At 42.5% G+C, this 26,551-nt stretch overlaps 1 protein-coding gene across 4 annotated transcripts in view; it reads left to right on the plus strand.

The window, feature by feature from the left end:
- Positions 1-26,551, plus strand: part of PARP6 (poly(ADP-ribose) polymerase family member 6) — a 1,412,227-nt gene that overhangs the window by 435,406 nt on the left and 950,270 nt on the right. For all 4 annotated transcript variants that reach the window (XM_044077510.1, XM_044077512.1, XM_044077511.1 and 1 more), the window contains one exon: positions 8,163-8,253. In XM_044077510.1, the coding sequence (XP_043933445.1) occupies positions 8,163-8,253 (91 nt within the window). The remainder of the gene's footprint in view (positions 1-8,162; positions 8,254-26,551) is intronic.

Below are 26,551 nucleotides of genomic sequence, written 5' to 3' on the forward strand. Positions count from 1 at the left end.
GTTCATCTCACCAAACCACTTGGAATAACCATTAATTATCAGTTCAAGTGTGATAAGCATATTAGAACTATATTAACATTGACATCTCTGAAAGTTGGGTGTCTTTACAAAGTTAGGGCCTTTCTTATCCCAGTTCTCAATGCTTTAGTGGAGCAGTAATGTTCATCATGTTTCACTGTTGCAGTCATTACTCTTGGGTTATCCTGCTGGCAGGCTACCCGCAGTCGGCCTGAATTCCAAAGTCTTGGTCCGGCGTTGGTTGCTGTCGCCTCTTCCCTGACGTCAGAGCGCGAGGGGTATAAAAGATGCAGCTGATGCCATTGTCTTCAGTCTTTCTTGCCGCACGGTGCCCGAAGCAGAAGCAGTTCACAAGTGCTGGTCGGCCGACTCCTGAGATTTTTGTGTTCGAATTTTATATCTGAAGTCTTCATTTAAAGCTAAGAACCCCGTTGGGGAAACTTTTTTCTTGCTCCAGACCGATGTCTGAAAAAGTTAATAATTGTATTTCTTGTGGGAAGCAAATACCTCATAAGGACTTCCATTCTTATTGTATTCCTTGCCTAGGCCCTGATCACGACGTTGCTAATTGCAGGTTTTGTGCTACATTTAACCAACGCACTATTAAGCATCGGTACGATTTTGCATGTCATTACTTTGGCCGAAGATTTAATTACACAATGTTGTCGGATAGCCATCCATCTACCGCACTTCAGAGGAAATGCAAGGAAAAGGACAGGCATCCGAGGTCCAAACCTGACGACGAGGCTGCTTCTAAGCCAGTTGCCAGTTCGCTGGTTCTCAGTGAGGCGCTTTCACAGGCCCTGACACCCGCTACCTCAAAGCCGCAGGCCGCCTCTGACTCCCACGTGGAGCAGGCTAAGCCTCTGGAAACTCAAGGTATTGGACACTTGGAAAATATTCCCTCAGATGGGTCTGGAGCCGCTGAGCCAGGCATCGGTTTCTGAGGGTGTTTTCAGACCTACACAGTTATATATAAAACCAACTACAGCTTCAAAGGCAAAGACTAAAGCACCACTAAAGACAAAGAAACAAGTGCAGCAAGCCCATGGACAGGCCTCCATGCCTAAAAAACAGATGCTCAAAATGGCCGAAGACCTAATTACTTTGATCAGGGGTTCCCATCCCCCTCCTGATAAGAGGCCTAGGCAAGAGACAGAATATGAATCTTCAGATCAGGTTTCCATTTCCTCTGACTCCTCTTCTGACCAGGAATACTATCTCCCTCCCTATGAGGATTCTGATGCTGAAGAATCTATCCCTTCAGCCTCCCCTCCTGAGGATTATTCTTTTGGGGAAACCCTGCATACCATGAGGGAGCACTTCCACTGGGAGAGCCAAGACTACTCAGAATCTAAGAAAAGGCTCAGAGATTTTCTTTTACTACCTCAGCACAGGCCTCTTGCTATCCCTCCTGTTTTAGACATTGTAGATGATGTATTTTCAGAGTCTGGCCTGTCTCCTGACTCTTTACCCCTTGCACCTGTTAAGCCAGACAGATACTACAGGGTTCCAGATTTACATAAATTTCTTTATAAAAACCCTGCAGCTGACCCAGAAACTATTTCTCAGCATCCCAAAGGGGTCAAGGCTTCCACTGCAAAAAACCATATCCCCTCTGATAGAGATTCAAGGGCACTGGACAGATGGGAGAAAAAGGTTTACACTTCTGCTACCTTGGCTGTGAGGGCATTAAATTGTCAATTTCATATGCTTAAATATCAGCAATTCTTAATGTCACTGCTTAAACAGAAAATGTTAAATTCTGAATGTGCAGAAAACAAGGAAATGCAGGATTTATTGCATGCAACTGAACAAGTGGGAAAGCATACTTTGCAATGTGGTTTTGATTCTCTGGAGGCCTCTTGCAGGGCCGCTGTTACGGGTTCTGTTATTAGGCGGCATGCTTGATTAAAGGAACAGAATCTGCCTGATCATGTTAAAGCAAAATTATTAGATGCTCCATTACAGCATGATACTTTGGTGTTAAGGCAGAAGAGGTGTTGAAGAAAATGGAGGACAAAGTGAAATCTATGCAGACAGTTAAGGATTTCTTACAGGTGCAGCCACCCAGATTTAGCAGGAACTGGTCTATAAAGAATTGGTCCTTTCCAGTGTCAGACAGGCCACAAAGATGCAGGTACAGACGCCCCAGAGACAGATCCCAGCCCCAAGGCTCATACAGGCCTAAACAATGGGATGCTTTTACCTCCAAAAGCGGAGAAGACAAATCACAGCCTTACAGGAAACAGTCCCAATGACTTTCCTCTGCCAGAACAAAGCATTTATCTTTTGGCAGCCCCCTTAGGGGGAAAACTAGCACTTTTTTCACAAAATTTGCACATGGTCACCCAGGACAAATGGGTCTTGAACATAGTGTCTCAGGGCTAGAGGTTCCCCTTTCACACTCTGCCAAGGGCAAAAGGTATACCAGACCTGCCACTCAATCAATGGGCAGAGGCATAAAAGCAAGTTTCATCCTTCATGGACATGAGGGCCATTCGGCGAATACCACAGCAAGAGCAGGGACAAGGATTTTACTCAAGACTTTTCTTGGTACCCAGAAAGGACAAAGCCTGGAGACTAATACTGGACCTGTCTATTCTAAACACATTTCTGGACGTTCCAAATTTCAAAATGTTGACTCTGCAGCAGCTTCTGCCCAAACTGGGAAGAAGGCTTGGCTTGTAACTTTGGACCTAAAAGAGGCATACCTGCATGTCCCAATCAGACAATCTTGCAGAAGATACCTCAGATTTATAGCTGGCTCAATGCACTACCAATTCTCTGCACTGCCCTTTGGCTTATCTACTGCGCCCAGGGTCTTCACAAAATGCCTGGCACAAGTAATTGGCTTTTGCAGACAAAGAGGAATTCAAATATACCCTTACTTGGACGGATGCCTTATTCAAGCAGAGAACAAGGACATTCTACTAAAGCATCTGGCGTTTGTAAAAAGATTACTAATTTGCCTAGGGTACATAGTAAATGAAAAGAAATCAAAACTAGTACCCTCTCAAGAGATAATATTCCTGGGTGCAAGCTTAAATACAACTGCCCAGATGGCTTATCTCATGCCAGACAAACAAAGGCAACTGACTTCTTACTTCAAAATTTTGGCAAAAAAGACCCAGTTATCTGCAAGAAAAATTCTGCAGGCTTTGGGCTTCATGGCATCCTGCATTCTGCTAATTCCATATGCCAGACTGCATATGAGGAAACTACAATGGTATCTAAAAAGTGTTTGGACTCAACATTGCCACAGCCTGGAAACATTAATTACCCTCATTCCCTGCCTGCAACAGGAGTTTCGATGGTGGGCACAGGCCTGTCACCACAACAAGGGACAGCCATTCACTTTACCCACAGCCAGGCAGACACTAACAACGGATGCATCAGATTATGCCTGGGGGGCCCACATGGCAGGAAAATGTATTCAGGGCACTTGGCCCGCAAGCCAGATGCATCTTCATATCAATCAAAAAGAGATGCTAGCTGTTCAGAATGCCCTGACAGCTTTCAAGGATCTACTTCATCCAGGACAACTACTGATAAAGATGGACAATACTACAGTCATGTGGTGCATAAACAAGCAGAGAGGCACACATTCCTACCCCCTCTGCAGACAAGCCATGACTTTGTGGGACACAGCATTGACTTATCAAGTTCTCCTGCAAGCACAATTCCTGCCAGGAAAAATAAATACCCTGGCAGATGAACTAAGCAGAAATCTCATGGATCCCCATGAGTGGAAACTGGATCCACAAGTCTTCAGCATGATAACAAGGAAATGGGGATGCCCAGACATAGATCTATTTGCCTCCCCTCACAACTGCCAGCTACAGAGATTCTGCACAAGGACTTATCACAAGCAATCATGGAAAGTGCATGCCCTATCCTTCAGCTGGAAAAACCTAACAGTATATGCCTTTCCTCCCTAAGGTACTCCTAAAGGTCAGACAAGAGAAGCCAACACTGGTATCCAATCCTAAAGAACTTGTTTCAGGGTCCAGCCTGGGCATTGCCTCAAATTTCTCACTTACTGACCCAACAAAACAATCAGATCCTGCACAGCCAACTCAGGACCTTAAATCTGGCAGCATGGCAGATAATGTAGTCATTCAGAACACTCCTCTCTCCAAAGCTGTGATGGATGTTATTTTGGAGGCCAGGAGGCCCAGTACCAGAAAATCTTATGCAGAAGAATGGAAGAGATTCTGTGCTTGGAACCAGGAACAAGGCGTTGACACATATGTACCAAATATCCCTCAGATTTTACAATACCTAACTGAGATGCTGGACAAAGGCCTTTCTTTTTCATCAATTAAGATTCATGCCTCTGCCATTTCAGCCCATTACAATACGGAACCACCTATCTTTTCTCATCCTTTAATAAGGCAGTACCTCAGAGGGGCCAAAAACATAAGACCTCCAAGGAGAGCACCAATACCTGCATGGGATCTCAATTATGTCTTGGAAAAACTCACACTGCCTCCTTTTGAACCAGCCTCAACAGCTGATATAAAATTCTTATCCTGGAAAACAGCTCTGCTCCTAGCAATAACCTCTGCAAGACGAGTATCAGAGTTACAGTCACTCATGGCTGTGGAACCTTTTATCATTTTCCATCCAGACAGGGTTTCTCTGAGGACGAACCCGACATTTATGCCTAAGGTGGTGTCCAGTGTGGCCCTTAACCAAACCATTCACTTGCCTACCTTTTATCCAAACCCACAGAACAAAGGTGAGAGACTTCTGCATTCTTTGGACATACACAGACAGCTACGCTTTTACTTGGACAGAACTAAAGCTTTCAGAAGGACTGAGCAACTTTTAGTGGCATATGCTGCAGGATCACAAGGAAAGGCTATCTCAAAACAGAATATTTCAAAATGGATAGGCCATTGCATTCATTTCTGCTACTCACAGCATGGCAAATCAGTGCCTAAGGGCATTGGGCCACATTCAACCAGAGCAGCAGCCACTTCAGCAGCCTTCCTCAGAGGAGTACCAACCAAAGACATCTTAGAGGCTGCAACTTGGAGTTCAGTGCACACTTTTACAAAGCTCTACCACTTACCTCTCTACTCTAAATCCAGAGCAGGCTTTGCCACTGCAGTTCTGCCGGGCCTCATAGCCTCTCCTAATCCTATTTAGCCCAGCCACCAATCCTCAGCTTTGGGATTCAACCCAAGAGTAATGACTGCAACTGTGAAACACGATGAACATAGTACAGTTGTGTACCTACCATGAATGTAGATGTTCGAGTGTATTAACTGTTGCAGTCCAGGTTACCCTCCCACCATCCCCCTTTCTTTGCTGGGTCTTATCTGTACTTCTCTATTCTATACAACCTATGTGGTGTATTTGCTTGTAGATGAAGGAAATGTTTACATTAGTGCATGCATGTTTATTGGCATAATTTTTTTTAGCCTACCCTTTTGGGGGCACCTGACATCTGGGGCAAGAAAAACTGAAGAAAATGGCATCAGCTGCATCTTTTATACCGTTGGTGCTCTGACGTCAGGGAAGAGGCAACAGCAACCGACGCCGGACCAAGACTTTGGAATTCAGGCCGACTGCGGGTAGCCTGCCAGCAGGATAACCCAAGAGTAATGACTGCAACAGAGAATACACGCTAACATCTACATTTATGGTAGGTACACAACTGTATTTTTCCTCTTCCAGACCTCACATTTTGTGTATATATTCATATACTTTGTCTCCCTTTATTCCTATACTAGGGACAAGTTATAAAATGAGCACTAGGTTTGCAGCAAGTAACCATATTAGAATTCACCACTGTTCCTCACTGCATTTTGCAGTGGCTTTAATTTGGCAGTTCCCAGCACTAATTTGAAAGATTTCACCATGAGATACTAAACCACCCCAAGTGCTGCTCACTCATATCCTTGAAAGGCACAAACCACACAGTAACCTTAGAGTGACTTCCAGGCATCCCATATCCAAGAATGGGTCTAGCGATTTATGCTATTATATCCATATTTGTAAACCCTGAAGCAGATCTCCACTTACAGTACAGTACATTTCATAAATTATGCATTCAAAAATATATTAAAAGGCACTTTATACACAAATGGGACATGTTATTGAAGCTTTAAAAAGAAAACTGTTTCTTTCCAGCTGCACATTCTAATTAGAATTATTAAACACAATCCTGTTATGATGTCTGTAGTAGTTATCTTATAATAATATAGAACTCAGTGGTTTATATTGCCAGTAACAGATGCTGACTAATATTTCTTTCTGTTGTTCAGTATCTGTCATATTGGATGGTTAATTTGACTCATGCTGTCTCTTCATATTGACTCTGTAGTCTGCTTCCGACAGTTTTTGTAGGAGATAAATGCCACAGACGGGAAAAAATAAGTCATGCTTTTTAATATCTGCATACTTTCTCACTGCCCATTTTATCATGTAGGTTTATTGACTGACTAATAACTGCGCTCAAAGTCTCTCAAATGGTTGTTCCAGGACCCTTGGTACTTTCAAGCTGGACATTCCTAGATATCAAATGTTGCTGACTAGCTAACCTCTTTGGGTAACTAAAAAGACAGTAATGTTAAAAAAGTGCAAACAAACTTTTCAAATTGCAATGTGTACTACATATGTTGAAGTAGTTAATTACCCTCGTAACCAAAATGAGTAACTCCAGTAAAACACATAGCTTGCACATGGGATATTGCTGTAATGAATGTTGTGTGTCTGCTTTCCTTCATTTTTGTAATCCAGATCTAAAGCTCACTGGTTCCGTTGGTAACATCTCTGTCTCACATTCATGGTTCAAACCTTAAGACATGCTGATTTATTGGCTACTCTAAGGTGTCCATAAATGTATGTATTTTATTTATTAAGCGCATGCAAAATACATTTGCTCTTGTGGCCAGGTTTGTAGTTCAAAAGGGTCCTTAATGACCATTTTACATGCCTGGTTAACAAATCCATCTATCCACAACCCCTTTTTCCCATATTTGCACATGGGGTCGGGTATCAGTAAATTAAGTAAATAAATTAATTAATTAATAAACGCTGAGTTTGAGTCTCAGTCCATTGTAACTATTTATACTGATCATGTTTTTGATTATTTTTGACCAAATTATTAGTTAATATTAGAAATGTATTTAAGTACTCAACCTCTCTCAAATTGTGAAGATTACCATGTGTTTCAGTTAACATTTATGGTTGTGGTCTACACTAGCAGGTCTCATATTATTCCTTTTTGTAAGAATTTGAGAAAATAACTGTAAAAGAGAGAGTTAATTTTCTTTTTTATTATCATTTCTGTTTAATGTGAAAACCTATGGGATATGTCCCATCAATACCGTATGCATTTTTGGAATTTTTCTCTGATGTAATGCTTACTGGTAACTACTTTCTGCTAGAGGCATGTCAAAACCATGGTAGGTTATGCTTTGCATATTTTTGAACGTTTTTCTGAAACAAAATGCTGCTCTACTGCATTGTGAGGTACTAGTAATATTAAGCCAAACACAATTCTTATTTATTTCTGGGAAATGATGATCGTATTTTGGCTTTTCCCGATTAGGGGTCGTCACAGTGGATCACTGGTCCTGCTAATGATTGGCAGTGGATTATTGAGTTGCCAGCCCGGCGCCCAGTGTTCAAAGAAGGAACACCCACACACGCATGCACCTACCTGCATGTCTTTAATATTCACTCAGTCGTGGAGAGGACATGCAGACTCTGCACAGAAAGCACTCCAGCCAAGAATCGAACTGGAGAACCTCTTGCTCTGAGGCAACAACGCTAACTTCTGCACCACCGCATACGTTTTAGTTATTCTGCTAAGTGTACTTGAAACTTCCAATTTTTAGTTACACACCATCATAATGTGGTTCCCATAACAACACCCAGAAATTAGTATCGAAACTTGTATATTCACATTTGCAATATTAACATGTGATCCTTTATATGTGTAGTATGATGACAAAACATATTTTAGAAATGTATAAAACGTTAACATTTATAAATTCAAAAGTCTTGTTAGTGAATATGCAGTTATTACTTAGGATTATGAATGCTCACACTTTTAGCTTTACATTTAATATAATGACTTCAGAAGGACTTTGCAGAGCTAATGTTGCTGTTTCATTTTTCTACAGGAAGAGGTAGCGACTGCATGGAAAGTTCTAAGAACAGAACCGATTGTCCTGCGGCTGCGATTTTCCCTTTCACAGTATTTAGATGGACCTGGTAAGAATCACCATCATGCATAGAAAACAGTTTTGTTTTTTTTTAATGATTATTGTCTCTGTCTTTTTCTTTCTTGTATGTATGTGTATAAATGGCGTGTGTTTCTGGTCTGCATCATTCTCTTTAATGTCAGTATGTGTACTTATGCAAATGTTTCTGTTTCTGCCAATCCATTTCTCTATCATCTTAGTCATATACTTCTGTAGCTGTGAATTGTACTTTCAAAGCTGTAGTTGCATTTTTATTTTTATATTTAGCTAAATTGTGAAGTGCAGTGAACCGTGATTTGAGGCAGTTTTTTTCTTTTTAATTTTCAGAAACCTTATTGATCAAATAAGTTTTAGGATGTTTTAAATGAATGCAGCTTTTTTCAAAGCCCAGAATACTGATATTTGATTCTGATTGAATGCACGAGTCATGCTGCATTATTGAAGCAAATGGATGTGAATGCTTCACATTGAATAGTACGAGCCTGTTGTGTTACTGAGAAAAGCCACTCACATTCATTTTCAATATAAGAAAAGTTTTTGCCTTATTTTTGTCATCTGTATAAGTTTCCAGGCACTTTTGGCATTAGTTTTTCAAAAGATTTGGGGTTCTTAAGCTTTGGTGAGGTGATATGATCTGGGGGCACTGAGCTGTTTTACTTCACCATTAAGATTTACATGCTGGACAAAATATGAATCATAAATGAATCACTAAACAAGAGAATTTCTTGAGTTTGTAAGCTCTGATGTCCTGATCTGATGTTATCAATTTTCTTTCATTTCTCCATCTGTGGGTTCCAAATCAAACCTTTGATCTGACTCGGCTGCTTTCCAAGTTGAAGATATAAAGCTCAAGCTCCTCCCATCTCTCCCATATAATGCCTCATTTCACCAGATTGCCTCCAATCTCGTTTGCTGCTCGTACGAAAACGTTAAGGTTGCATCGTTGAGCTCCTTCCAGGTGTTTTAGTGAATAGTGTTTGGTCATAAGTTGGCTTTAGCTATTTTCTTCTGTTTATATCCTCTTTTGTCTTCTCTCTTCCTTTTGAGTTTCCTGCTTTGAATTTTAAAAGTTAAAAAACATAGTAGTAATAGCTTTATTTTCCATGCATTTTTCTCTCATGTGGTCTAGTTTTTCTACTCCTTTTCTGTCCTTTTCTAGGTCTTTGTCTTTGGCTGTGAATGGGTTTGTCATGGCTGAGAAAGCTGACAAATCTTTGGGCTTCAAAAATGCTCTTCCTGTCAGCACAAGATCCCATTGTTTAATGCCCACAGGGAGTGCGACTACTGTTTAGGCCCAGCTCACAAAGCTAGTTCCTGCCAGGTGTGTGAGGAGTTTAATCCATGGGCATTGGTGGACTGCAGGAACAAGCTGTTGCTTAAGGGGCTGCTTCCTTCTTCTGCCGCTCCTGCTGTTCTATCTACTTCAAGGGCTCAACCCCCCAGCTAAGAAGCACAAAGAGGCTGGGGACCAGAGAAAATGCTCTCTTGAAAGATCCTCCTCTGAACTGCCAAATAAGGTGCCAAAAGTATTGGATCCCAGGTCTTCAGATCAGACTACCTTGAGTACCTTCCCTTTGTCTACCTCAGCTCCCATGCCTGCCTCAGAGCCAGATGTCTGGATGCAGAATTCTCTTGGTTTGGAGACCTCTCCCAAAAGAGTGTCCAGGCCACCTTCAGCATCCTTCTCTGTCAGGTCATCCCAGAGTTTATCCGAGCATGAGTTGGATAGACTGATGAGGAAGTTTCTGAAGGCACAGATCCAGATGGGAGTTTTGCCTGCTCCGTCCCCTTCTGGATCCGTGAGCAGACATTCTGCATTCTGCCCCATGGCTGCTTCTCCGATCTGACCTCCTGCTTTGGAGTTGTCAGATCTGATGGCCCCAGAACCTGAGACATCGGATCTGGTAGTGGTTATTACTTCCAGTCTGACCGCTTTCCTGTTGTGCTTGGCTCCAACAGCTTCGGGGGCCAGCGCATCTTGGAGCCAAAGATTGGACACTGGATGGGGGGATTTGCCTCAACTCCAAAGTTTTCAGACTTGTCGCTTCTCCTCGGAGCCTCGGCGTTCAGTAGCTCAGCTCTGACTTCCCCCTCAGAATGGAGAATTGTGGTGGCTTTGGAAAAGTCTGCTCTGACAGCTTCAGTTCCAGAGCTATGGATCTCCAGTCTTTATGCTTTCAAGATGGTGACGAGAGTTATGTCCCATCCTAGGAGACCCCCGGTTCTCCCTTCATTGGATCCGGTCCCTACCTCCATGGAGTCTGTGACTGTGACTTTTTAGCTGCCACTGGGATATCCTGTGCTTGAAATCCTTCAGTCCTTCCCTACTGTCGGACCCCAGATTTCTTCTGATACCTCCCTGAAGCATCCTACTGGGGAGGTTCCTCGGAAGAAGTATAAAGTAAAACACTTGTATTCCCCACAGGAATCTGTCATGACCGACACTGACTTCAAGGAGGGGGGGGGGTCCCCTAGATCTTCTCCCAACAATGTATCTTTTGCAGACATCTTGGAGATCCTCCATTAGAAGGGTGGATGGGTTTCATAGATTCATAGATTAGAACTAGGTCAATTATCCCATGTGAAAATCAAACCCTGTACCTTGTGTTTGTAAGGTAACACCTTAATCATTACACCAACCTCCCAAAACCCCAACCCTGAGGATACAGCGCTTTTGGAGGCTTTCAGCACAGGCCCATCTACATCCTGGGTATCCCCCTCAGCAGATCCTCTAATTGATTTAGTTTCTTCCAGGGCATGGAAAGACCCAGACACCATAGAACCTATACCCAAGCAGGCTGACAAGATCCTGAGCACTCCCTTAGACAAACCCCACTGGACAAAAGAGATCCCGGTAGATTCCATGGTTGTCACGGCAGACACCAGAAAGGAGCTAGCTCAGGAGAGCTTCTCTGTCCATCTCCCTAAAAGGGAGTACAGGGCTTTGTACAGGTTCGGTAAGAGAGTTTACGCTTCATCCACTTTTACCTTGCAAGCATTACACTATTTGTCCCACAATACCAGGCTGCAAAGGGACTTGATCAAGGAACTTTCTAGCTCAGTCCCAGAGTCCATGTCTAATGAGGAGTGCAAAGTTTTCTCCTCCAGAATGGCCACTCTTCAGGCAATATCCTATTCATCCATGAGGTTGATTTCCCACATGGTGGGAGGCACCTCTAGGTCAGCCAGTTCAGGTATTGTCACTAGGCATCATGCTTGGATGTGGTTGTGTGACTTCACCGAACCTTTCAAGGCGTCATTTATCAGTGCACCCTTTGATGATTCATCATTGTTTGGCCCCACAGTTCATGACACACTCTCCAGGTGTGAGAAGGACAGAAAGACCTTGTCTGCTGTCAGAATCCGTTTTTCTACACTGCAAAGCTCCTTCTTCAGGACTCGTTCTGGACGACACAGTGGTGCAGCGGTAGCTTTGTTGCCTCACAGCAGGAGGTTCTCTGGTATGATTCTCAGCTGGAGTGCCTTCTGTGCAGAGTCTGCATGTCCTCCCTGCATTCATGTGGGCTTTCTCCAGGTACTCTGGTTTCCTCCCACATTACAAAAACATGCGTTTCTTCCCAGGCCTCAGTTGAAAATTGCCTTTGTTCCAAGTCGGACTTTCCAGTAAACAAATGTTAAATAAATAAAAAAATAAATAAATAAAAAAATCTGTGTTTCAGGAAATCTCAAGGTCCTTTTCAGGAAGCTCAGGGAGACTTTTCCTCCAGAGGCAGCAGAGGAAACAGTTATAGTACTGGATGCCATCCCCAAAACAAAGGGGCTCCACGAAATCAAGGGTCTTGAGATTCCTTCTCGGACAGATTTTTTTAGCAACCCTGTATGGTTGCCCGGCTGTCCTTCTCTGGAGGCAGTTGGGGGGGTGCTTATCCTTGCACCCAGAAGCTTGGATAGCCATCCCAAATCATCAGTAGGTGCAAAGGATCATATCCAGAGGATACTCTATTCCCTTTCTAACTCTTCCCAAACCTATTTCTTCCCAAACCAAAGAATCGCCTCCCAGATGTACCACCCAATCAAAGGGGAGGCAGTAACAGTACAAATTACAAAGCTGCTTCAAAAAAAAGAGTCATCCAAGAGGTCCCTCCCAGTCAAGTCAGATCAGGCATTTACCCAGGTTCTTTTTAGTACCAAAAAAGTCAGGGGATCTAAGGCCAATTTTCTACCCAACATCTCTGAACAAGAAGATGAACAACTCAAAGTTCAGGATGGTCATGGTCTACTCCATCCTACCCTAACTGAAGATGGACGACTGGATGTGCTCAGTAGATGTGAAGGACACATACTATATCATATCAAGATGAACAGGTGCTCCAGATGGTATCCTCATTTCAGGCTAGGGGCCAGTCATTATCAGTTCCAGGTGCTGCCATTTAGTCTCACCACAGCCCACACAGTGTTTAACAAATGTGTAGCCAGTAGTTGCAGCCCATCTCAGACTGCAGGGATTCCATGTCTTTCCTTATCTGGTTGACTGTCTCCTAACCACTTTGACCGGGTATCTACTCATTCAAGCGAGGGACTTTCTGTTATGGCTTACTTCCATCCCAGGCAGAATGGACATCATGCAGAAGTCTCACCTACTGCCAGTTCAACTGATAGATTTTAGCTGAGCATGTTTTGATACAACCAACACCTTGGCTTTTCTTCCCTCAGAGTGTCAACCCTCAGGAGCCATGTCTCCCAGATTCTAGTAAGGCCTAATCCTACAGCAAGATTGGTGCTCAGTGCGTTAGGTTTGATGGCTGCTACAATAACCCTATTACCAACTGCATGATTGTACATGCAAATACTACAGTGGATGTTGTCAATCCAGTGGTCTTCACACAGTCACACAATTAAACATTCCATCAGGCTATCACACACATGCAAGGATTCTCTACTGTGGTGGCTACACTCCATGAAAGTTGGCCCAAGGCCACCCCTTTGTTCTCCCTCCACCAAATAACATGCTGACCACGGATGCATCCCAGACAGGGTGGGGGGGGGGGGCATTTTCTGGGACGGACAGTTCAAAGCACGTGGATGCCCCAGGAGGCCAAATTGCATATCAGTGTCCTGGAGATGAGAGCAGTTCTTTTAGACTTATTACATAGGTTCCTACCTTTAGGGACTTTGTGATGGACAGTATGTCTGTGGTGTGATACATCAGTAAGCAAGGAGGAACCAGATCTTACCCACTGTGTCGAGAAGCAGTGAGAGTGTGGCAATGGGCGATCTCTACAAACCCCTTTCTAACTGCAGTGCACATTCTGGGGGAGTCCAACTATCTAGCAGACAGGCTCAGCAGAGTTTTACTGATGCGTCACGATTGACCTCTAAATCAGTCAGTGGCAAGCATGATCTCAAATGGGGTCCGTCTTGCTGCAGTCTCTTTGCGTCCCCCCTCAACAACAAATGCAGCAGGTTCTTTGCCTTGATCCCCCCTTAGGTACACTCACCAAGGGATGCTCTAGTCCATACTTGACCCTGTGGTCTAGTTTATGCACTTCCTCCGTTACCTCTGATCCCCAAATTTCTTCAGAAAGCACATCAGTTGAATAGCAAGGTGATCTTCATTGCCCCCATTTGGCCTTGCCAAGTCTGGTTCATCTTCCTTTGGTCTTACCTGGTTTGCTCTCCTTGGACACTGGAACCTCTGTCAGACCTATTGTCCCATCCCTCAGGGCAAACTCAACCAGACCTCCAAGGCCTAAAGTTGACCACATGGTTTCTTCAGTTCTAATGATGGCTAGACTTTCCAGGCTTTCATCCTCATTCAAAAAAATTTGTTTTCTTCTCAAAATTTGTCAACCACAAAAATCTAAAAGAGCAAATTGAAGAGATCCTCCATGTGGGCTCAACAGAAGTTTATCGACCCTTTTATGGCTCCTGTTCCTGTAGTATTGGATTTTTTGGTCATTTTTTTCCAAAATGGAGCCAGTTATTCCATGTTTAAAGTACAGTTGGCAGCTATTTCAAATTTTCATGTTGGAGAAAATGCTGCCCCTCTAGCGTCATCACACCTATGTAAGGCCTTCCTCAGAGGTACCTTTTTGCTTTGTCCTCCAGTCAAGGACCCTACTGCCCCTTGGGACCTGACTTTGATATTACAGGCATTAGTCCTCCCCCCTTCTGAACTGGCAGCTAAAGTGGAATTGAAGTTTTTGTCCTGAAAGACTGCCATTTTAGTAGCCTTCACTTTAGCAAAAAGAGTTTCAGAACTGCATGCCCTTTCATCTAAACCTCCGTATTTAATTTTCCACAAAGTATGAGTATCTGTTCGCACTAGTCCATCCATACCAAAAGTTGCTTCTGAAAGCAATATCAATCAGTCTGTCAGTTTACCGGTTTTCTTTTCCAGATTTCAGAACAAAGGAGAATACAGGTTTACTATCTTTATTTCAAACGGCAAAACATTTGCTGTTCGAAATAACGAAAAGTTAAACTGAAACCAAACTTTTCAAATGTACACAATGTCGCCCCAAATAATCGACACATTTGAGTCGACATTGTCGCTGAAAATGTCACGTGATAGCCGTATAGGAGCTGATGTAAATCAAACTCCTATATGACATTTCACGTTTTTGCAGGGGGGCAAGTCCCCCTGCACCCACCTGTGGGGGGCTGCCCCCCCACCCCCTGCTACTAATGTATTCCAGCTCTGAGACTGCACTACAGTGGGGATATGGATGAATTTCCAGTTCCCACTGTACCACGATCTCCGTACATATAGTCAAACACACTTACCTGAATGCAGTACTGCATTCACATAAGTGTGTTCCACTATCCAATACACTTTACCTTTTGTACATGAGATTCAGATTTTTGGCAGCATAATTGCCAACAGAATGTTATTTGCACAAATGATAGTAAACCAAGAATACATACTACATCTTCTGGATGCACATAGGCAGTTGCGTTTTTATCTGGACAGAACCAAAACCTTCAGGAAATCTGACCAACTGTTCATATCTTTTTCAGATGTTAAAAGAAGGGCAGTAGTTACCAAACTGACCTTGGCCAAATGGTTAAGAGATTGCATTTCCTTAATTTATTCTTTGAAAGGTATCCCTTTGCTGGACCTGTCAAAGCCCATTCTATGAGATCCATGGGCTACTTCTCAAGCCTTTTGTTCTGGAGTGTCAATTTATAATATTTGTGCTGCTGCCTCCTGGTCAAGTTTCCATACGTTTATTACATATTATAAATTAGACATTACTTCCAGAAATAGGGCTGCTTTTGGCTCTGTGGTGCTCTGAAATACCCTTCCATGAGGGCCACCCTAGCTTATTGTAGCTGGGGACTCTGTCCCACAGGTGGAGGGATGAATGAAAATAATAAAGAAGTTATGTTCTTACCATAATCATCCACCTGTGTGGACTATTTTCATTTTTCCTCCATTTTCCCACCCTCCTTCACCCTGTCCAATTCCTATAAGACCTGGTGGAGATTTTAAGAGGAACCACAGTTCCTTTTTTGAGTTTCTGAAATACTTGTTTCTCTCCATTCCCCATTTCCCAGGGAAAGACATCACTCATATGTAGTTTCGCTGTTTTCATTTTTCATTTTTATGGGTTCGATGAAGACACATTCGAAGTAATGCATCTTCGACGTTGTGATATAGACCCCATCTAAAATGTAAGCTGTGGAAGTATTTCATTTCTAAACATACACGGGAGTTACAGTAACTTTAAGTGACTACACCTCAGATGTCTCATTATGATCAAGTGAATGAAAAAAATCATAAAATGGAAGGAATTTCACTGCTGCCCCATGCATCTTTAATGTTCCTGATTTTAATGCATATTTATGCTCTATCTCTTATGGAATTACTGATTTGCTGGTAAGTCACTGGCTATTAAAGTCTGTCAGTAATGAAAGTCATTAGAATTTAATATGTTTTATTGTTTAGAGACTGACTGCTGATGGACTGCCAGTTGCAGTTAAAAGACATTAGTTTGTGCTGTGTCTGTCTGTCTCTCTCTCTCTCATTTACCTTGCCCCCCCTCGCACATGCAAACAAACACAAAATGTTTTTCTTTCATTTATTTATTTATTTACTTTTTAAAATTTTATGTTCACTAAACAATGAAGCTGCATTTAGTGAGCATAAATCATGGCGGCCATTTTATTTTTCTGTCCAAGTTTCATGACAGCTTAATATGCTGTTGGAAGAGGTAGACTTGTTCTTCATAGAGCACTATCTGTATATTAGCACCCTGTGGAGAACATTCATTCTCCAGTCAGGGACACTTGGCTGATTCTCTAAGTTTCAGGTACTTCGCCTGTGGAAAGGTGGACAGGCTGATATTAAATAGATTTTGAAGAGGTTGGGCAATGTAGTGTATGATACTTGCAAGCAATCAACCTGGAATTTATTTATTTAACATTTGTTTACTGGGAAAGTCCGACTGGACACAGGTCCTTTTTCAGCAGAGGCCCAGGGAGTAAAGCTCCATGAGTAATAGTAAATTTTCATGACACATTGCAATAATAATATTACAATAAGCAGAAGCCACTAGATCTAGGGGGATAACTGGTGCTATAAACATGGGGAGTTTGTGGGAGACATTGGCTGTATGGGAAGTGTGAAGTTGAAGCTAAGTTTATCAACAAGGATATTAACTGTTATTACTGTGTCAGAGTGGGTATACCATCAGAGACATGTTCAGACCACATTTGAGTGTTACTTTTGAGTTTTTTAATGTTCATGAAGAAGACCTTGAGGTTGTCTTTAGTACTGGAAGCGATTCAAAGTTCATATCTGGCTTTGTACTCTTATTGTATGTCTGAGCATTTTGATTAATAATTTCATGTTGCTTTTATAGTGCAAGAGAGGGATTTTTTTAGAGTCATGAGAGTTTCTTTTTTCCTGTAGAGTTGATTTACATGGACGTTTCAGTTGGACTTTTTTTTGAATGTATTGTTATTCTTGTAGATAAAGCAGTAGAACTCTGAGGAGCATGCCAAGACAAGAGTAGCATTACAAATGGGTGTGGTTGGTGGAATATGTCAGTTGTGCTTTCCCAGGATGTCTGAGAGTACTAATAAGTTAGCTTTTGAATAATCCCAAAATACTGACGGCTTTTCACAGTGGGAAGGCTTGTATATAGGCTGACAGTAACAGCTAGGTGATCCCATTTTACCAGAGAGGTAGACATGAGTTTGGTGAAACAGGAGGGGGGCATTTTGTAAGGACAAGATCAAGATGATTAACACCCATAGTTGGGACAGGGATGTGTTGCAGAAGGGAGTGGGGCCACACATTGTCAAGGAGTCTTCCCAGGTTATTACTGTGAAATGTCAAAAGAACAGAGATCTGGGGCTAAAAGACCGTAGCCTTCAGTCTGTTAGGACATACAGTGACAATTAATGAGGAGTATGAACCCTGGGTCTAGATGATTTTCACTGTTGAGTGACATCCTGATCCCATGTGAAAAATAAGGAAAAAGGGGCTGTGGATAGATGAATGAATAGATCTCAGAGATTTTGTAAAATCAAAGGACTCTGTGGGACTATTACAGAAGAGAGGAAAATAAATTATGGTCTTTATCAGGAAAGGAGAAATGTGCGTGAACAAAAGGCACTTGGCCTCATTAAAGGTGCAAAGGGAGATGATTCATATAGAGGAAGGTATACAGAAGAAAGAGAACTAGGAAAAAGCATAAGAAAAAAATCCTTATGATAGGCTAAAAGTAGTCATCTAGTAGGTAAATATAGCCCTAAGAAAAGAAAATGATGACTGGAGTGAAAGATGGGCAAATCGAAGCATGTAGGAAGAATTGAAAGACATTAAGCTTTGTAGAAAGGGGTACAGGAGTTCAGGAATGTTAGAGTTCAGGCAAAAGAACTGAATACAGTTTTCACCTTACAGTTTATAGAGTACAATTGGTGCAAGGTGCCATTTCAGGAAGGTGTGCTTAAAGGGATAGAGTAGATAGTGATGAAGAAAAAATAACAGATGTACTCTGAGGATTTTAGAGTGGCAAGATCTTCTTTGATTGCTATAGGGAGTTGGTTGTAGTGCTTTGTGAACAGCTCTGTAACTGTCCACTCACTTCATGTTCCTACCTTTGTGCAGTGGAACTGTCTCAAGTCTCTGAGATCAGAAAGGTGCATAACACGCATATTGTGGCACTCCATGCATTACAAGCGTGTTACTAAACAGAGGGTAAAGTATACACTTTCTTTAATTATACAAAAAGAAATCTAGTCCGGCAGGACTAATCAAGCAGACACATTTAAATAAATAAATACATACATTATTTTTATAGCCTCTGTAATTAAGTATGCAAACACAGAATGATATATTATGCCTAATAACGTTTACCATTTTCATGGTCCTATATACATTTGCTACAGGCTATACTCTAAAGTGAAAAAGAAATGATGCAACTTTGGGAGTGTTTATTTAACTTCTCCCTGAGGGGTGCAGTACTGCTATTACCATACATTAGTCCAGATGACTAGACACATTTTGTGGGTTATTAGAAACTCCTAAGAATGAACTGTAGTCTTTACTCAACAACTACATGTTCCTGCTTCAAACAAACTAGGCCCAGTGCAGCATAAGCTTAAGTTATACTTATTTAAAAATGTAGCCCTTTGACCAGCTTCATGACACAGATGGACGAAGCCCTTTTGGAGCCCCAGCTGACTCAGGTTTGACTAGATCTCTGTGTAATGGGGAAGCTGGCATAGGAGAGAAGGGAATAAGAGGCTAATGCCAGCCTGCACATCCAGCTGGTAAGGTGCTGCCGTAGTCATGTTGCAAATCTGCTTTCTAGGTGATGGATGTGAAATGTCCAGCAGTCATGGTTAACTGAACATCTTAAATCCACCAACACAGCAAGCATGTCTTAGCCTCCCGTAGGATTATGGCCATAACTCCAGCCTGTAACTCCCCTCCTGGCATCTTTCAAAACGGTTAATGTAGAGGAACAAATGGGACTATTGAGGAAGAGCTGAAGATGCTGGGAGGGTGCAAAGTAAGAAAAAAAAAGTTTTTCACCCCATGAGGACAATGACATAATTATAACTTCAAAGCATACAACTTTACATTTATGTTAGGAAGTAATTTGATTTTTTTTGAGTAGCGAATCACAGAATCACTTTTTTACATGCTTCTTCTTCTTCTTTTGGCTTTTTCCCAGTTAGGGGTCACCACAGCGGATCACCTTGTCCGCTCATGATTGGCAGTGGAGTTTTTATGGTGTTGAGTTGCCAGCCCAATGCCCAACCTTCCACAGAAGGCACCCACATGCATGCACTCATGCCTAGGGCCAATTTAGAGTGTCCAATCAATCTACAGCATGTCTTTGGGATGTCGGAGGAATCTGGAGCACCCAGAGGAAACCCACGCGATCACAGGGAGGACATGCAGACTCTGCACAGAAGGCACCCCAGCTGAGGATCGAACTGGAGAACTTCTTGCTGTGAGGTGGCAATGCTAACTGCTGCACCACCGCATCTGCCCATCACTTCTTTACATGCTTAATACAGATTAAAAGGCTGTTTTAGACAGTTCATGCATTCATGAAGATGTGCAGCTTTTATAATGAGCATCAGTGTAATCTGACTCACTTTCTCACCCTTAAGGATAAGCTGATGAATGCATTAGTCATGCCTGCTGTTGTACCAGACTTCTCATTGCAAAGTTCACTTGTCTGCATTAGCTCTATTCCATTTTTCTCCTTTATCCTGATTCTTGGTGTTTGTAGCTGTTAACACTGATTTACCTATTATATAATTGTATTTATAGTACAAGTCAAGCGTTTGTTTACTCTCCCTACATATATGTGTATGTAAATATATGCGTGTGTTTATGCATGTATTGCCACCACTTTAATTTTATCAGGTTACTGACTTCTATAGTAGATCATGACAATGTGTTTAAGATAACAAAAGAAGTTCTAGATTGCTACATTGAAGAAAACCGATAATCTGTCCGTGGATACACTACAGTAAGTAAGACAGTCGTTTATTACACTGAGAGGCTATTGTATTGCACTGGGTCAAAATGCAGAATAATGACATACGAGAGGAAGGATATAAAATCTGCATGACATATGCAGCATTGTACAAGAATTACAGGAACATAGACACGCCCAAATATAAATAAATACGTAAGGAAATATGTCACTAAAGTATTGCTGAATAAAGAGATGTCTGTTTTTCAGGGTTACGAACATCTTTGTAACAAAGGAGCAAAATACATGTTTACAGTCTTTAAATTGTTGACTGAGGAATTTAATGTTCAAATACAAAGATGTGCAAGAACTCTATTCCTGTTATAAAATAAGTACTGAAACTCCACTTTAATGTGTCTCTGTTCCTTTTCAGTACAAGACTGAAGAGTAACGACATAAATAATCCTGATAGCATGCGGCTGAAAAATCAAACCAAGAAAACATAATGCAAATAAACCTGATGATAAACATTTAAAACAATCAAACACAGAAAACATAAAATAAAACTTAAAATAAATATTATTTAAAAACTGTCCTGCAAAAACATGAACTTCATAGATTCATAGATATTCAAGGCCACTGAGACTCTTGACTATTCTCACCTTGTCAGTACCCTCCCTCAGGCCTCACCATCTTTTTGGAGGAGAACCTATACTGGTCAGTCCAGGAGTAAATTTGTGGATTCCCATCCAGTCATCTAGTTTGTGTTTAAAGGAAGGTAGCCACACTGCTCAACATGTGGGGATGTTTAGTCCAGAGGTTTAGGAGGTGCTGGGTATAATAATCATGTCCCTCCATTATGCTTTACTTATCTTTAGGTGAAGATTTAGGGCACAGGTTCAACTATTGTTGGAGATACTGGACTTGCAGAGAAACAAGAGGTCCAGGACAGTTGGGTCTCTAATGGTATCATAAGTGTGACAAAAATCTCCCCTCAAAAGTCTCTTAAGACACAGAGGATACAGCATCCAGCATGTCTTGGTCACCTTGTGGTCTTCTTAGTTAGATAACTTTGGAGTCTTTCTAATTGTTGGATATGTTTAGTGAGATGCATCCCAGGGGGGTATTGTACTCAGTAATTGGCCTGATCAGTGCTGAGTAAAAAAAAAAAAGATTACCTCTTTATATCTTGACATTTCTTTAGCAACTAGCTGACATAAATTAATTGATTTCTTATGGAATGTGGCTGTGGCTGGCCTGTCAGTGCTGGGGAAAAGGTTGTCTGTACATTAAGAGTGGACCAGGAGGGAAAGAATGAAACACCTGCTGACCTCCTGTCCTTTCTTGAGGAGGGGTGGGTAACTGTGCTCCCCACCCAACGCCAGGTAGAGATATGGAGTGGTCCTACAGGCTGAACACTACACTAAGTAAAAGGTTTGGAAGGGGATTAGGCAAACACCCAATGGATATTTGAGTCCTCCCACTGCCATAAGTGTATGCAGTGCCTCTCACAGGAACTCTGATCATCTGTCCTTTAAAAATGAAGATCTACCACAGATTAGCTATTTGGCTGTGTCTTCCAGGGGAATTAGTACACTGCCAGTGGTAGCTGACATCACTAACAGTAAGAACATAGCTGTTGAGAAGTACTGTAGCAGTAAAAAGCAATGAGAGCTGGGAGGTCATCATGTTGTGGAGATAGCCCATACAATCAGAATGCAATTTTTTCTTTGTTAATCAGGGTTCCATAGATGTTCTTCTTCTTTCACTGTTGCAGTCATTACAATTGGGTTATCCTGCGGGCAGGCTACCCTCAGTCGGCCTGAATTCCAAAGTCTAGGTCCAGCGTCGGTTGCTGTCGCCTCTTCCCTGACGTCAGTGCACCAGGGGTATAAAAGATGCAGCCGATGCCATTTTCTCCAGTCTTTCTTGCCGCGTGGTGCCCGAAGCAAAAGCAGTTCGCAAGTGCCAGTCGGCTGACTCCTGAGTTTTTAAAATTTGAATTTCAGATCCGAAGTCTTCATTAAAGTACCCCATTGGGGAAACTTTTTTCTTGCTCCAGACCGATGTCAGAAAAAGTTAATAATTGTATTTCTTGTGGGAAGCAAATACCTCATAAGGATTTTCATTCTTACTGTATTCCTTGCCTAGGCCCTGACCATAACATTGCTAGTTGTCGGTTTTGTGCTCAATTTAACCAACGCACTATTAAGCGTCGGTACGATTTTGCATTCCATTACTTTGGCAGAAGATTTAATTATATAATGCCGTCGGAACTACCGGAGTTTATAAAAAGTGCAAAGACAAAGAATAGGACAGGCATCCGAGATCCAAAACCGATGACGAGGCTTCTGCTAGGCCCGTCGCCGGTTCTCAGTGAGGCACTTTCGCAGCACCTGACGCACGCTACCTCAAAGTCACAGGCCACTTCTGACTCCCACATGGAGCTGACTAGGCCACTGGAAACTCAAGGTATTGAACACTCAGAAACTATTCCCTCAGATGGGTCCAGAGCCGCTGAGCAGGCATCGGCTTCTGAGGGTGTTTTCAGGCCTACACAGTTATATGTGAAACCTACTTCAGCTTCAAAGGCAAAGACTAAAGCAGCTCTAAATACAAAGAAACAAGTACAGCATTCACCTGGACAGGCCTCCATGCTTACAAAACAGATGCTTAAATTGGCCGAAGACCTAATTACTTTGATCAGGGGTTCCCATCCCCCTCCTGATAAGAGGCCTAGGCAAGAGTTAGATTATGAATCTTCAGACCAGGTTTCCATTTCCTCTGATTCCTTCTCTGAACAGGAATATTCTATTCCTCCCTATGAGGATTCTGATGCTGAAGAATCTATCCCTTCAGCCTCTCCTCCTGAGGATTATTCTTTTGGGGAGACACTGCATACTGTGAGGAAGCATTTCCACTGGGAGAGCCAAGATTACTCAGAATCCAAGAAAAGGCTCAGAGACTTCCTTTTATTGCCTCAGCACAGGGCCCTGGCTATCCCACCTGTTTTAGACATTGTAGATGATGTATTTTCGGAGTCCAGTCTATCTCCAGACTCTTTACCACCAGCTCCTCTTAAGCCAGACAGATACTATAGGGTTCCTGATTCACATAAATGTCTTTATAAAAACCCTGCTGCTGACCCAGAAACTATCTCTCAGGGTCCCAAAGGGGTCAAAGCTTCTACTGCAAAAAACTCTATCCCCTCTGCTAGGGATTCTAGGGTCCTAGACAGATGGGGTAAAAAGATTTATACTTCTGCTACCTTGGTTGCAAGAGCTTTAAATTGCCAATTTCATATGCTTAAATATCAGCAATATCTTATATCACTGCTTAAACAGAAAATGTTGACAAATTCAGAATGTGCAGAAAACAAAGAAATGCAGGATTTATTGCATGCAGCTGAACAAGTGGTAAACATACTTTGCAATGTGGTTTTGATTCTCTAGAGGCCTCCTGCAGGGCCGCTGTTACAGGTTCTGTCATTAGGAGGCATGCTTGGTTAAAAGAACAGAATCTTCCTGATCATGTTAAAGGAAAACTATTAGATGCTCCATTACAGCATGATACTTTGATTGGTGTTAAAGCAGAAGAGGTGTGGAAGAAAATGGGGGACAAAGCTAAATCTATGCAAACAGTCAAGGATTTCTTGCAGGTACAGCCTCCCAGATTTAGCAGGAACTGGCCTACAAAGAATTGGTCCTTTCCCGTGTCAGATAGGCCACAAAGAGGCAGATACAGATGCCCCAGAGGCAGATCACAGCCCCAAGGCTCATACAGGCCTAAACAATGGGGTGCTTCTACCTCCAAGAGCGGAGAGGAAAAATCACAGCCATACAGGAAACAGTCCAATGACTTCCCCCTTCCAGCACCAAGCACTTCTCTTTTGGCAGCTCCTCTGGGGGGGAAACTAGCACTTTTTTCACAAAATTGGCATATGATCACCCAGGACAAATGGGTCCAAAATATAGTATCACAAGGCTACATGTTCCACTTCCACACCCTGCCAAGGCCAAACGGTATGCCAGACCTGCCACACAATCAATGGGCAGAGGCACAAAAACAAGTTCCATCCCTCATGGATCACGGATATGAGGGCCATTCAACAAGTACCAGAGCAAGAGTAGGGACAAGGATTCTATTCAAGGCTGTTCTTGGTACCCAGAAAGGACAAAGTCTGGAGTCCAATACTGGAGCTGTCTATTCTAAACACATATCTGGATAATCCAAAATTCAAAATGTTGACTCTACAGCAGCTTCTGCCCATGTTGGGCAAGAAGGCTTGCCTTGTGACTTTAGATTTAAAAGAGGCATACCTGCATGTTCCAATCAGACAAACATGCAGAAGATACCTCAGATTCAAAGCTGGCTCAATGCACTATCAATTCTTTGCACTGCCCTTTGGCTTATCTACTGTGCCCAGGGTCTTCACATAGTGCCTGCCACCAGTAATTGCATACTGCAGACAAAGAGGAATACAAATATATCCTTACTTGGACGACTGTCTCATTCATGCAGAGAACAAGGACATTCTACTACAGCATCTGGTGTTTGTAAAGAGATTACTACCATGCCTAGGGTACACAGTCAACGAACAGAAATCAAAACTAGTACCCTCTCAAGAGATAATATTCCTGGGTGCAAGCTTAAATACAACTGCCCAGATGTTTTATCTCACGCCAGACAAAGACAACTGACTACCTATTTCAAACTGTTGGCAACAAAGGCCCAGTTATCTGCAAGAAAAATTCTGCAGGCTTTGGGCTTCATGGCATCCTGCATTCTACTAATTCCATATGCAAGACTGCATATGAGGAAACTTCAGTGGTACCTAAAAAGTGTTTGGACTCAACATTGCCACAGCCTGGAAACAATAGTTACTCTCATTCCCTGCCTGCAACAGGAGTTTTGATGGTGGGCAAAGGCCTGTCACCAGAACAAGGGACAGCCATTCACTATACCCCCAGCCACACAGACTTTAACAACGGATGCATCGGATTATGCCTGGGGAACCCACATGGCAGGAAGATGTATTCATGGCACATGGTCCGCAAACCAAATGCATCTACATATCAATCAAAAAGAGATGCTAGCTGTTCAAAATGCCCTGACAGCCTTCAAGGACCTATTTCATCCGGGACAACTACTGATAAAGACAGACAATACCATGGTCATGTGGTACATAAACAAGCAGGGAGGCACTCATTCTTACCCCCTTTGCAGACTAGCCATGACTTTGTGGGACACAGCATCGACTTACCAAGTACATCTGCAGGCACAATTCCTGCCAAAAAAAAAAAATACTCTGGCAGACGAACTAAGCAGAAACCTCATGATTCCCCACGAGTGGAAATTGGATCCACAAGTCTTCAGCATGTAACAAGGAAATGGGGATGCCAGGACATAGATATATTTGCCTCACCTCACAACTGCCAACTAAAGAGATTTTTCCCAAGGACTTATCACAGACAAGCATGACAAGTGTATGCCCTATCTTTCAGCTGGAAAAACTTAGCAGTATATGCCTTTCCTCCTCTGCCTCTCCTCCCCAAGGTACTCCTAAAGGTCAGACAGGAGAAGCCAAAAATGATACCGATTGCCCCAGACTGGCCACGCCAGTACTGGTATCCAATCCTAAGGAACTTGTCTCAATGCCCAGCCTGGAACTTACCTCAAGTGCCTCATCTACTGTCCCAGCAGAACAATCAAATCCTGCACAGCCAACTCAAGACCTTAAATCTGGCAGCATGGCAGATAATGTAGTCATACAAAACACACCTCTCACTAAAGCGGTGATGGATGTCATTTTGGAGGCCAGGAGGCCTAGTACTAGAAAATCCTATGCTGGAAAATGGAAGAGATTCTGCGCTTGGAACCAGGCACTAGGAATTGACACAGCTGTACCAAACATTCCTCAGATTTTGCAATACTTGACCGAGATGCTGGACAAAGGTCTATCTTTTTCATCTATAAAAATTCATGCCTCTGCCATTTCAGCCCATAGCAATACAGAGCCACCAATCTTTTCTCATCCTTTATTAAGGCAGTACCTCAGAGGGGCCAAAAATGTAAGGCCTCCAAGGAGATCACCAATACCTGCATGGGACCTTAATTATATCTTGGAAAAACTCACCCTGCCTCCTTTCGAGCCAGCCGCTACAGCTGATATAAAGTTTTTATCTTGGAAAACAGCTCTGCTCCTAGCAATAACTTCTGCAAGACGAGTCTCAGAGCTACAGGCACTCATGGCTGTGGAACCTTTTATCATTTTTCATCCAGACCAGGGTTTCTCTGAGGAGGAACCCGACATTTATGCCTAAGGTAGTGTCCAGTGTGGCCCTTAACCAAACTATTCATCTGCCTACCTTTTATCCAAACCCACAGAATAAGGGGGAG

This window comes from Protopterus annectens, chromosome 7.part0 (genome assembly GCF_019279795.1).
Source record: "Protopterus annectens isolate FY-2018-M chromosome 7.part0, PAN1.0, whole genome shotgun sequence".
In the NCBI taxonomy this organism is placed as follows: domain Eukaryota; kingdom Metazoa; phylum Chordata; order Ceratodontiformes; family Protopteridae; genus Protopterus; species Protopterus annectens.